The sequence below is a fragment of the Narcine bancroftii genome, chromosome 2 (genome assembly GCF_036971445.1).
Source record: "Narcine bancroftii isolate sNarBan1 chromosome 2, sNarBan1.hap1, whole genome shotgun sequence".
Lineage (NCBI taxonomy): Eukaryota > Metazoa > Chordata > Chondrichthyes > Torpediniformes > Narcinidae > Narcine > Narcine bancroftii.
In genome coordinates this window covers 200262770-200275831 of record NC_091470.1, presented here as the reverse complement: position 1 = coordinate 200275831, position 13062 = coordinate 200262770, and the positions used below count along the sequence as shown (strand labels likewise).

Below are 13062 nucleotides of genomic sequence, written 5' to 3'. Positions count from 1 at the left end.
CTCCAGCAAATCTACATAAATATATGTTAAAATATTAAGACATATATAGTAAAAATTCACATCTATTCTGGGAATTCAGGAGCCTGATGGCTTGGGGAGAAAAACTATTGCCCAATCAGGACGTAAGGGCCCAAGTGCTACGGTATCTCCTACCAGATGGGAGAAGGAAGAACCTTTTATGTGAGGGGTTTGTGGAGTCATTCACAATGTTTAATGCATCGAATGTTGGAGACATCCGCTGACTTCACTATCCTCTGCAGGGTCTTGTGGTCCGAGGGGGTACAGGTTCCAAACTGGGCAGTGATGCAGTTGCTCAGAATGTACCTGTTCCAACTTACCTACAAATTCGACCTATTCGTAACCCAGGGACTGCCTGTACATGAATCCCAGATGCTGGGATGATGTTTCACCTGACTGAGGTGCCTACAACCGGGAATTGTGTCTCAAAGTCAGTGTCAGGGATGAGAAGAAATATCTTTACTCAGGAAGTGGTGAGGTGGAATTATAGTAGTGAGATAAACAACCAGAAAAATTAAAATTACACCTTTAAATTACATTATTATATGCATGGCCTCAATGTCTTTACATCGTTTCATCAGGCTAAAGGGAAATTCAGTAAGAAAACAATAGAATTCAAAATGAAAACATTAAAGAACTACATCAAAATTATGTTGATTTTTATCTGCGACTGGTAAACTCTTCTTCTCTATGTGAAAAACATTCACTAATACAGTTTAAAGTTGTTCATAGAGCTCATATGTCTAAAGATAAACTCCATCGCTTTTATTCTCATATCGATCCTATATGTGATAAATGTCAATTGGAAATAGCTTCCCTTACACATATGTTTTGGTCCTGTCCCTCTTTACAGAATTATTGGAAGGAAATTTTTTCCATTATATCTACTGTTTTGAATATTGATTTACAACCACATCCCATTACTGCAATTTTTGGATTACCTATGATAGATTTGACTTATTTATCTCTTCCTGCGGATCGTATGATTGCTTTTCTTACACTAATGGCTAGAAGATCTATACTATTAAATTGGAAAGAGGTAAATCCTCCCACTGTTTTCCAATGGTTTACCCAAACTATATTATGTTTAAATTTAGAGAAAATTAGAAACTCTGTCTATGAATCCCCTTCTAAGTTTGAGTTAACCTGGTGACCATTTATTCAATATTTTCATTTGTGATGAGTTGATCTGACTCTGTTTTCTTTCTATGACTATGTATGATAATTGGGCTGTAAGATGAGATCGGAGGGATCGGCGTGGTTTAGCTATATCTGTAGGTTTTTTTTAAAGTTTTTTTAAAAGTTTTTTTTAATTCAGATTTGTTTTTTCTTCTTTTTTGGGTTTTTTTTTCTCTTTTTTCATATATTGTTATTAATTATATCCTTTTTTTTAGAGATAGTTCACACCCTAAACTGATCAAAAAAATTTTTTTATGATATATTTTTATTCTGTAATATTATTGTTTAATATCTCTGTATTAATTCATTACTTACTATGTATTTTTTTATATCTCTTTGAACTGTATGTGCTTATAAATTATAATAATAATAAAAAGATTGAAAAAGAAAAAGAAAGATTTTTATCGTTGAACTTATTGTTACATGAAATACATGAATGGATTAGATTTGCATAATCAATAATGGCCCAAATAATGTAGAACTTGGAGACAAATATATTTATAAATTAAATAATACCACAATCTTTCTATGACCAATTAAAACATTATTAGTAACTGTGCTGGAGCTGTTTTTGATTTTTCTCCTTCTTTTCCTTTATTTATTACTTCATTCTCAAAAATGTTATTGATTTCGGTTCACAAACACCAATGACCCCAAATTGTCACTAAAACACCAGAACATTTGACAAAAGCAGCGACTGTAAAAACACCGGCAGCAGCAAAAACAACAGTGGTTGCTTGTGAGGACAGAACCGCGGGACTCGAAGCGTCGTTGTCATCGGGTCATAACGATAGCTCTGACCAGAATGCATTAGAAGGCTCAAAAAGGAAATGAGCATCAAGTTTTAGCCTCGTAAGGATATTGATATGTGCCAACTGGGCTTACAGAAAAGGGTTGTTTTTGTTATAACGAATGACAGGGATATTTTTATAAAAAATAATAAATTTCTGCTGAAACCCTGCACAAAAGCTTTATAGCCAGTCATTTTGGTGTGGTCCGCACCCACCTAGTGATACCAGGGCCAAAGCAGCTGCCTGAGGCCGTGCACTCTGCAACTCTTTCCCGAATGGACCCTCTCCTTTGAAGCTTCTGTAAACAGCAATGGCGCCATGACTGCTTCACCTCTCTGTCATCTCTCTGCTCTGCAGGGTTGGTAACCAGAGAACTGGCGATAAGCAAGTTTGACGGAGGTTGGAGTGTAAAGTTGCAGAGATCACAAAGGAGCAAATGCAGGAGATCATGAGAGGGCCAGCCTCCATAACCCTCTCTCACAAGGAGCAGTGAATGTCCACAGGAGGAAGAGGCCAATCCACCCCTTTGTAACGGGGATCTGTTTTGGCCTTGATGACCTGACTGGCAGAATGCCACCAATCAGTTAATTGAAGTGTAAGGGTATCAACAACATGAGTCCCAGTCCTGATGCAAACAGATCTGTAACTGTGTCACACTAGGGTACAGTTCTGGTGGGGGTGGGGGGAGTCTCTCACTGGGGTACAGTACTGGTGGGGACGGGTTTGTCACTGGGGTACAGTACAGGTGGGGGAAGGTCTGTCACTGGGGTACAGTACTGTGGGGAAAGGTCTGTCACTAGGGTACAGTACTGGTGGGGATGGGTCTGTCACTGGGGTTCAGTACTGTGGGGAAAGGTCTGTCACTAGGGTACAGTACTGGTGGGGATGGGTCTGTCACTGGGGTACAGTACTGGTGGGGACGTGTCTGTCACTGGAGTACAGTACTGGTGGGGGAAGGTCACTAGGGTACAGTACTGGAGGAACGTGTCTGTCACTGTATATCACTGGGGTACAGTACTGTACAGAATTTTGAAGCTAAATTTACAAGACTGGAAAAAAATATCAAAATTATCGAGAGACCATGTATAGTTAAATTTGTCTTTATTTTAGGGAAATGCCAGAAGAACTCTGATTTATTAACAGAAATCACATTGGACCAAGTTGAAGAGAAACAGACACGGGAGAGACTCCGAGTTTGAATTAAAGGTTATCGGTGGGGTTAACCCTTCATCTTACTCCCTAGATGCTGACTTGACTTACTAACCATTTCCAAAGTGGAGGTTGATGTTAATGCCGTCCAGTTGGAGAGGGCCCAGCAGAAGCGGAGGTTGTTCCTCCAATTTGTGGGTGATCTCAGGCTGGCAGCGCACGAGACCATGGACAGACATGTCAGCCAGGGAATTGGGGGGGGGGTAGGAGAATTGAAGTGGGTGGGCACTGGGAAATTGACACCATTGCAGTGGACAGAGCCGAGGTGCTCAATGGGATGATCTCCTGGTCTCCGCCCAGTCTCTCCAATGTAGTTTAGACCACCACAACGGGAGCACTGGAGGCAGTAGATGGCCCTTGCAGATTCACAAGTCACTTGGAAGAACTGTATGGGTTCAATCCTACTTCCTAACCTAGTCACAAGGCAATCCGGGCAGGAGGTTGGATGTTGTCCAAGTCTGCGTCAGGTGGAGATCTCTCGACCCTCACTTAATATGTCCAACGTTTCCAAAACGACTCCAGTGCAAAGTGGTGGGAATGATTTGAACCCCCAAAACCTTCGAATTTGGCTTTTATTCACCCCCCCCCACCCTAGCTGTCAATGCTAAGAGGGCATTTCCCCAGGTGGGGGTATTCTCAGTCTAGGACTTGAAGACATTTGCGACAGAAAGATGAAGAAACAACTTCTTTCGCGGGGGTCACGAGCCTTTGGAATTTTTGGGAGGTAGATAGAGCAGAGCTTTGGTCAGTGGTTCTCAACCTTATCTTTTAAAATCCTCTCACATACCACTATCAGTAAAATGCAATGATGGCTGTAAGGGATAGTATAGACAGGAGCAACCGAATGGTCACAGTTAACATTCAGCATAAGCACATCACAACACAAGCCACAGCCCAGCAGCAATTCAATACATTGGGAAGCTTGTCACTGTCTGTTCCAGATTTGATGCGTTTGCAAAGACATTGTGATTTTGCAAAGGGTGGAACAGTGCTGACTGCTGGAGAGAAAACATCGCTTGTGGCCCAGCCATTCTGTGGAATCCATGCTCTGCAAATGACTGGGCCTTTTTCGGTGGATTGAGCTGTGCCAGGGGCTTGGAAGCCTCGTGGGGGGCACCCAGTTGGAGTCTCACTTGGAAAGGGGACCGGGAGTGTCATGACCACAGCTTGTGTGGACGGACATTTCTTCAAAGGCAACGTAAGGAGAATTCATGAGTCTGTAGCAGCTGCAACTCCAGTCTTTCCCGTCAATTCCACATTAATACTGGGCGTAAAATTTCAAAGGTCTGCACTTTAACAATGAGTTTAAAAGACTGAACTTTGAAAGTAACTTTCTAGATTATTAGACTGGACACAGACACCAACCAACCCCCCCCCCACCCACCCAGAGTTGAGGATAGATTTGGTGTTAAGGATAGTTTTAGAGTTAAGACTATAGTTTAAAAGCAAGAAATAAAATTAGTGTTTTAAAATCAAACACTGTCTAGTTCATTGTCTAGTGCTGCTCATTAACACGGTTCCTAACACCACCTTAAGTAATCTCTGTGCCATAGGTGGTCTGTGGTTAGTAAGGATTACTTAAGGTGGTCTGTGAGTAGGGGGGGGGGGGGGGGAGGCTGAGGTGCCAGGAATAAAGCACACAGAAATGCTGGAGGAACTCGGCTAGTCTCTCGGTGCCCATAGGAGGTGACGATTATATTACCAACGTTTCGGGTCCGAACCTTTTCTTCAAGGTAGAAGCAAAGAACAGGAAGGTGTCAGAATAAAGACTGAAGACTGGTTGGGGGGGGGGGGTGGGGGGTGGGGGAGACTGATAAAAAGGTGTTCATTGGATACGAGGAGAGTGAGAATTGATTTTGGCTCTGTGACAGGAGACGGAGAACACAAGATAGATAGCGCACTCGAGAGAGACAGGGTGCCAGCTGGGGGGGGGGGGGGGGGGGGGGGTGTTAGGAGGAACAGGTACCCAAGTGGAGTGGAAGCCCAAAAAAATTACGTCAGTGTGCTCACAGACGAACAGTAGAGCAGGCTCAAGCTGATCCTGCGTTTACATTGAAACCCACAACGCCTTGTGCCTGCAAACAAAAAAAAACTGGAACGTGGGAGGGTGTGAGGAAGGACAGCAGATTTCAGGAGCAGCTCTGATCCAATGAAGTTCGGCACAGCAAGTCCTCAGGCATGGACAATGCAAAAAATAGATCTCGGTGCCTGCAAATGTTGACTGATTCGACAAAGGACTGGCGAAAAGCCTCACCACCTCATGCAAGTTTCTGTTCAGTGCAACTGGCGATCGCACACACAGGGAGTGCAACTCAAGGGGGAATTTTCAGGAACAATTAGAAGGACCAGAATCCATACTTTTCTCAAGGTCGCCGTGCAGGTTGATAGGCCCGCGGGACACTGGGCTTCATTAGTCAGGGAATTGAGTTCTAGAGTCGAGAGGTCACGTTGCAACTCTACAAATCTCCAATGAGACTATACGTGTCGTCTTCAGTTCTGGGCACCTCATTATAGGAGGCGTATGGAAGCTACGGAGAGGGTGCAGAGGAAGTTTAAAATTTAGTTTTTAAATTTATTTCTTAAAATTTAGGCATGCAGCATGGTAGCAGGCCCTTTCAGCCCATGAACCTGCAAAGTCCCCGGGGGTATCCGCCACTGGGAGAATATACAGACAGCACAGGATACGAGCCCCAGTCCGGTCCCCATCGTTGGCGCTGTAAAGACAGAGCTAACCACTACCCCAACCTTGCTGCCAATTGTTGCCTGGATTGGAAAAAAAGCCTTAGGAGGCAAGATGGACAGATCCAGGGATGAGAGATGGCATGACAGAGGTCGGCAAGATTCTGAGAGCCATAGGTAGGGTGGACGGCCAGCACCTTTACCCACAGGGCATGAATGGAGAGTTGTGGGTGCCTGGAATGCATTGCCGGGGGTGGTGGTGGAGGCTGGAACATTAGGGGCATTTAAGAGACTCTTAGACAGACACATGGATGAAAGAAAAATAGAGGAAGGTTTTTTTTTTAAGGTCAGGACAACAGGCCTGTACTAAGACAGTTCACCCAAAGGTACACACAGGTTAGATAACAGTTTGTTTTCTTTGTTTTATTGGTGAGATAAAGGTTTCCCAAACCTCCGAGAAAGTGCAGCAGAGTCCACGGTGAGGCAGGCGAGACCAGTTCAGGGTTTCTGATCTTAACCACCCTCCAGCTGGTGGGATGTAACCTGGGGACCTGGGCTGCGTCCAGAATTATGGTCCAACAGGTGCAGAAATGGGCCAGCTCTCCGGATTCAACCAGAAATGCAGTCTGTGAAAGCTCCTCTCCCAATCCTGACGTGAGGTTCACCCCACCCGCCAACAACACAAGCTCCAGGCACAGGATTAGAAGGAGCCGACGTTGAGCGTGAAGGACACTCTGCCAGCGAACCGGTCCCGCTCATCGTCGTTGTTCACGTTTGTGCCATAGACCTTGCACTCCACTCTGATGTCGATGTTGGCTGTCACGTTCACAAACTTCACGGCCACCACTGGCTGTGTGTAGTTCACCTGCAGCACATGGTGGGGGCCTGTTAAATCTTCAAGACAAGTGGGTAGACAAGGGAACACCACCCTGCCCAGATACCCCTTCCTTCCTCATCCTCTGACTAGCCCCGATCCCTGTAACCCCCCTCTAGCCCAGTCACTTCTCCTCCTCATCCCTGTAATCCCCAACCTTCGCCACCCCCCCCCCCCCACCCCACCCCACCAGCCCAGTCACTCCTCCTCCTCATCTCTGTAACCCACTAAAGACTCAATTAGCAGCCCTTTTCCACTGGCTCCCTGTCCCAGGAATTAACTGGGGATTTACTGGGACAGGGTCCGGTGGAAAATTTCACGCTGGGTATTGTATCCCCTGGCGTTTGCTGACGCTGGCGTGCTGATAAAACCTGTGGAAAAGGGACAGCAGGAAGTCACCCATTTCCAGTTGAAGGTCAAACACTCCGATCCCCAGGGATGAGTGGAAAAGCGTCCCAGTTAAGGGTGGCTCAGTGGAATCGGCACTAAGGGCTTCCTATCCTGGAACACTGCCCAGCCAGTTAATTGGAACGCCAGTGAGAAAGGGGCTACAAGTTCTCAACCTTCTCCCCCCCCCCCCCCCATCCCTCACCCCTCCAATCAATCACATATGGAGGGTATGTCAACCTTTCTCTTTCCACTCACATCCCGCTTTAAGTAATCCCTGGGCCATCGGTGCTATGTGATTAGTAAGGGATTGCTTAAGGTGGGATGTGAGTGGGAAGGGAAGGTTGAGAATCACTGCTCTAGACTCAAATGTGACTGAAATATTTGGCTTGAGAGAAATCGTCATTGGCCCATTTCCTTTGGAGTTCTGAAACAGTGCACAGAACGAGTCAATGAGGGACGGTTAAAACAGGAGCTTTCAAACTTTTTCTTTCCACTCACCTCCCACCTTAACCAACCCCTTACTGATCACAGAGCACCAATGGCATTACTTCGTAAGGGATTACTTAAAGAGTTATGCAAGTGGGAGAAGAAAAAGGTTAAGAACCACTGGCCAACACCTTTCCCCATCTCCACTACACCCGAGATCTCAGTAACCCCATTCAGCACCTCCCTACATCTCTGTAACATCTTCCAGCTGCTAACCCCTCCCTGTATCTCGGCAACTCCATCCAGCCTCTACATTCCCCGCTCCAGCTTGTGCACCGTTACCCGCAACCACCTCTCCACCTGGAATCCTCCAACCTCGACACTCTTCCTCCTGTGCCCCCCAAACCTAGTAACACATTCCAGCTTTTCTCCCCTCCCTCCCCCTCCAGCCAACCTCAGCCCACTCACATGCGCCTTTTTCCCGTAGTATGGGAAGTACATCAGGTCCAGCGTTCCATTGGGAGGGAAGTAATGCAGCTCATGAACGTTATTCGCATCTCCAGCCTGGATAAAAGGGCCAGGAAAAAAAACATTAGTTACAGTGACGTAAAAGAGGGATATGGGAAAAAGGCAGATAGGTGGAGTTGAGTCAACAATCGGATCAGCTGATTGAATGGCGGAGCAGGCCGGATGGCCGACTCCTGCCCCTAGTTCTTGTGTTCCGATTCCGCAGTCAGCGTTTCGTTTGCATGTGGCGGCAGGGCACAACACGGCACGAAAGAACAGCCCAAGGAAGTTGCAGCCAGGAAGGTACGCGTCCCTGCCTTGGGACATCCCAGCTGGAGATGGACTACTAACCTCAGGAAACAGCTGCCAACACTGCACAGCAAGATCCCAAACTGCAAGGGTCCCCGGATCAGATTTTATCGTCAGAGCGAGGCAAAGATTTACACGCACCTCCTCAGATTCACTGTCAGGCGTCACAGCTTCATTGCTATGTTAAATATGCCTTCAATTCTAAAGTTGTGGCCTCTTGTCCTGGTCTCTCCCACCACGGAGAAACAACCTTTCTATATCTACTCTGTCCATGCCTTTCAACATTCAAAATGTTTCAATGAGCTCCTCCCCCCTCATTCTCCTTAATTCCAACAAATTCAGTCCAAGAGCCATGAAACGCTCCTCATATGATAACCTTTTCATTCCTGGAATCATTCAAGTGAACCTCCTTTGAACCCTCTCCAATGTTAATCGCATCCTTTCTTAGACGAGGAGAACAAAACTGCTCACAATCCTCTGAGTGAGGCCTCGCCAGGACCTTTTAAAGCATCAACATCACATCCCTGCTCTTAGATTCGATTCCTCTCAAAATGAACGCCAGCATCGCATTCGCCTTCTTCACCACCGACTCAAGTCTATCTTCAGGCGATCCTGTACGAAGACTCCCAGGTCCCTTGGCATCAGGGTATTCTCAATTTTCTCCACATTTAAAAGAAAAAAGTCTGCTCGTTTAGTTTTTTTTTCCCCCAACCAAAGTGCAAGACCATTCACTTTCCATGTGGTCACCTCTCAGCTAATCTGTCCAAGTCCTTCTGTAGCCTCTACAGTGACCAGCTCTCCACCTACCTTTGTATAATCTGAAATTGTCTCTACACTGTTGTGGTCCGAGAACACAACAAAACAGAGGCCCTGATCTACTCGGGGTTCAGCAGCAGCCTCGACCCACCCTCCCCCCCACCAACTGAGCTCTCCCCGACTTGCCGCAGAAGCAGCCATTCTCAACACCGCATTTCAGTAAAAGTCTGGTTTTCATTTCACCTCACGTAACATAAATATATATACATTTTTAAATGCGGTCAGTAGGAGAGAAGTAACCAAAACTTAACTGTTTCACAGGGGAGGGGGCCCACAAACTTTGAACAGAATCCTGGGGAGGGGGCAAAGCTGAAAAAGTTTGAGAATGGCTGGCCGAGAGCGCGCTTTACTGCTAAAATCAGGCAAAGCTCCTGCAAGCTACAAGAATATGGGAACAGGATTAGGCCACCTGGTTCATCAGAAGGCCATGGTCAGTACGAATTATAAGCAATGTCTTCTCCTCCTCACTGACCATAAACACAAGCGCACCTCAAGGATGCAGGGCTTAGCCCCCTGCTCTACTCGACACCAATGACTGTGATCTACAAAAGCGATCTACAAATTTGCAGATGACACCATGGTTGTCGGCAGAATCACAAACGGCAATGAGGAAGCGTACAGGAGGAAGATGGATCAACTCGTTGAGTGGTGTCGCACCGACAACCTTGCGTTCAACATTAGCAAAACCAAGGAGATGACTATGAACATGGCCCAGTCCTCATTGAGGGCTCAGTGGTGGAGAGGGTCAAAATCTTCAAATTCCTGGGGATCACATCTCCGAGGAGCTGTCCTGAATCCTCCATGTTGACGTGATCACGAAGGAGGCTCGCCAGCAACAACGTGAGGAGTTTGAGAATATTTGGTTCATCACCAAAGACTCTCGAAAACGTCTACAGGTGTACTGTGAAGAACGTTCTAGCTGGTTGAGCGCCAACACTCAAGACAAGAATAAACTCCAGGCGGTTGTTAACTCCAGCTGCGATATCACAGGCACCAAACTCCACTCCGTCGAGGACGTCAACATGAGGCGGTGTCTTAAAAAAAAATGCAGCCTCTATCCTCAGAGACCCCCCCAGCACCCAGGTCACTCTATTACCATCAGGAAGGAGGTCCAAGAGCCTGAAGACAAGCTCCCAGCAACACAAGGACAGCTTTTTTCCCCACTCCCATTAGATTCCTGAATGATCAAAGACTTTGCCTCACTGAACTTTTCGTGCACTATTTTTATTTATCGCTGTCAGGTGGTTTATACAAATGTTTGTTCTGTGATGCTGCCACAGAACAACAAATTTTGTGACATGTTCCTAACGATAAATCCTGCTTCTGAGCCTGCTCCACCATTCAATGAGATGGTGGCTGATCTGATGATGGGCTCATCTTCACCGATCTGCCTTTTCTCCATATCCCTTAATTTCCAACTATGCAAAAATCTATCCAACTTGGTCTTCAATTTATTTATTGAGACCACCTCCACTCCTGCAATGGGCAGCGAACTCCAGATTCCCCACCCTCTGGGAAAAGCAATTCCTCCTCATCTCCATCCTAAATCTACTCCCCTAGATCTTGAGGCTATGTTCCCTAGTTTTGGTCTTCCCCCACCCCTGGGAACAACTTATCTCCCTCTGTCTTATCAACGCCTTTCATAGTTTCATACGTTTCTATGAGATCCCCTCTCATTCTCAATTCCCATGAGCACAGTCCCAGATACCTCGATCTCTTCTCATGGGCTGACCCCCCCCCCACCCCACCCCACTCCATCTCTGGTGAACCTCCTGTGTTTTGTTCCAGAAACCTGCAAGACATCTTACTTGTTCCCTCTGTTGAGGCCTTTACTTCTGACAGCAGACCGGTGGGTAGAGGGAAGCAGAGATCGCTAACAGTATGATGGTGAAGAAATAGTCGATGTAACACTATAGTAGGACACAGGCCACTAACCTTTCCGCTGCAGGACACATAAGGAGTCATGGCTTCCCCTGGAAGGAACTTGATGATCTGGAGATGGAAAGGAAGCATTAATTAGCATTTTGATAAAAGAGCACAGACCCAAAAGGTTAACTCTCTCTCTCTCTCTCTCCCTGCAGATGCTGCCCGACCTGCTGAGTGTTTCAAGAAAAAGGAGTAGGCCATTTAAAACAGAGGAAACTTCTAAGGATGGCGAAGATCAGATCATTGTGGAGATATTTAGGGAGAGGTCAGCACAGTTAGTGTCGAGGTTAGCGCAATGCTGTTACAGACCCAGCAATCGGGACCAGGGTTCGAATCCCCGCGCTATCTTTAAGGAGTTTGTACATTCTCACCGTGTCTGCGTAAGTTTCCTCTGAATTTCCTTACAGGCTTCAAAATGTACCGGGGTGGGGGGGGCGGGGGGGGTGTCGATCAATTGGGCAGCACGGGCTCATGGGCCGAAAGGGCCTGCTACCGGAGCTGTATGTAAAATTTAAAGGACAACAGGGAACTGACACAGGAAAGAAAATGAGGCCTGGGGCAGCTCAGCCTCAATCACAATGAACAGTGAAGCGGGCTCGACAGGCCATGGCCTCCTCCTGCTCCCATGTTCCTTTCCATTTGTATGTAATTCATTGCCCAGCCTCCAGTCATCCCAACAGCATTCAGCCCATCGGGGTCCACGCTGGCTCCTTCTGGACTCTTCCGCCCCAAACCTAAGGGCCAATTACACTAGACAACAAATTGTTTCCAAAAGGTTTGCTTCATGAAAAAGAAAAATTGGGGATCATGATAGACAACCTCAAGCTGAACACAAAAATAATTTCCAAAATGCTGCATCATGTAGGAGGTTGGAGAAACATTAAATTAACTTTGATTGAATTTAGCACATACTCGCCACAAATGCAGCAGAATGTATCGCAGCTGTGTTGTCACTGACGAGATATTTCTGCTGTATTCTCCTGAAGACAATTTATGCCATTGTTAAGTACCCTCTCTGCGCTATTGCCTGAAGAACGTGCATTCCCATGTGTTCAAGCAATGTAATGCACAGCATCTGTATATGTGAGCTGCCTTTATAGCCTGTCTGCATCTATCCTGACTAAGCATGCCCAGAAACAAGACAACTTTTGCATAGCACCTCCTTGGAGTGCATGCCCAGGCCTGCTTGGGCTGGCCAAAACTGCTTGCTTTGTGGCCAATTATCTTTTTTTTAAAAAAGCACGCGGTAGGAAGATTGTAAGGTGATTTTCATGACCCAAAATACATAAAATACACCCAAAAGTTCAGGAAGAAAAATCTTTTTCTTTTTAAATATTTTATTTAAAATTTCCCATCCATGTAATTATATATTGTACAGAGTCAATACTCAGTTAAATTTAAAACTGCAGTGATTACATGGTGTTAACCACCCCTCCCCCCACTTTACACACCCTCGCACTATAAAAATAGATACAATATATAGATATATAAAGAAAAATGTATATAAAAAGAAAATAAACATTGTTCTGGATTGCACGAAAGATTGGCTCACACACAGGGATCTTACAGTATTTATATCTGACGACTTTAGGGAATATTATTACAGGTTTTAAGAGGCAGGAAGTATACTTTTACAATATTTATCCCCAACATTTGCATATATGGGCTCCACCTTTGAATATTTATTTCTCAGATTGTATACAATTTTCTCCAAGAGTATACAACTTTGAATTTCCGAATGCAGTCTTTCTATGCCTAGAGGAGCATCTGATTTCCAAGTCACTGCAATAGATTTCCTTGCCACTGCTGTAGCAATTTTAATAGATTTCACGATAAAAAGATAATTTTAATTCAGGTGTTGTTCCTTCTATATTTCCCAACAAATATAAATCTGGATTTTGCAGAATAACGATCCCAATAATCTGTCCTAAAACCTTT

The 13062-nt window shown here is 45.5% G+C and overlaps 1 protein-coding gene across 2 annotated transcripts in view; it reads right to left on the bottom strand.

Annotated features, from left to right (window-relative positions):
• Window positions 1-6311: 6311 nt before the first annotated feature.
• LOC138752586 (sodium/potassium-transporting ATPase subunit beta-2-like) overlaps window positions 6312-13062 on the bottom strand; it is a 28328-nt gene continuing 21577 nt past the window's right edge. For both annotated transcript variants that reach the window (XM_069915375.1, XM_069915376.1), the window contains 3 exons: window positions 11134-11190; window positions 8035-8130; window positions 6312-6741 (listed from right to left, as the gene is read on the bottom strand). In XM_069915375.1, coding sequence (XP_069771476.1) covers window positions 6577-6741; window positions 8035-8130; window positions 11134-11190 — 318 coding nt within the window. In that variant the 3' untranslated portion in view covers window positions 6312-6576. The remainder of the gene's footprint in view (window positions 6742-8034; window positions 8131-11133; window positions 11191-13062) is intronic.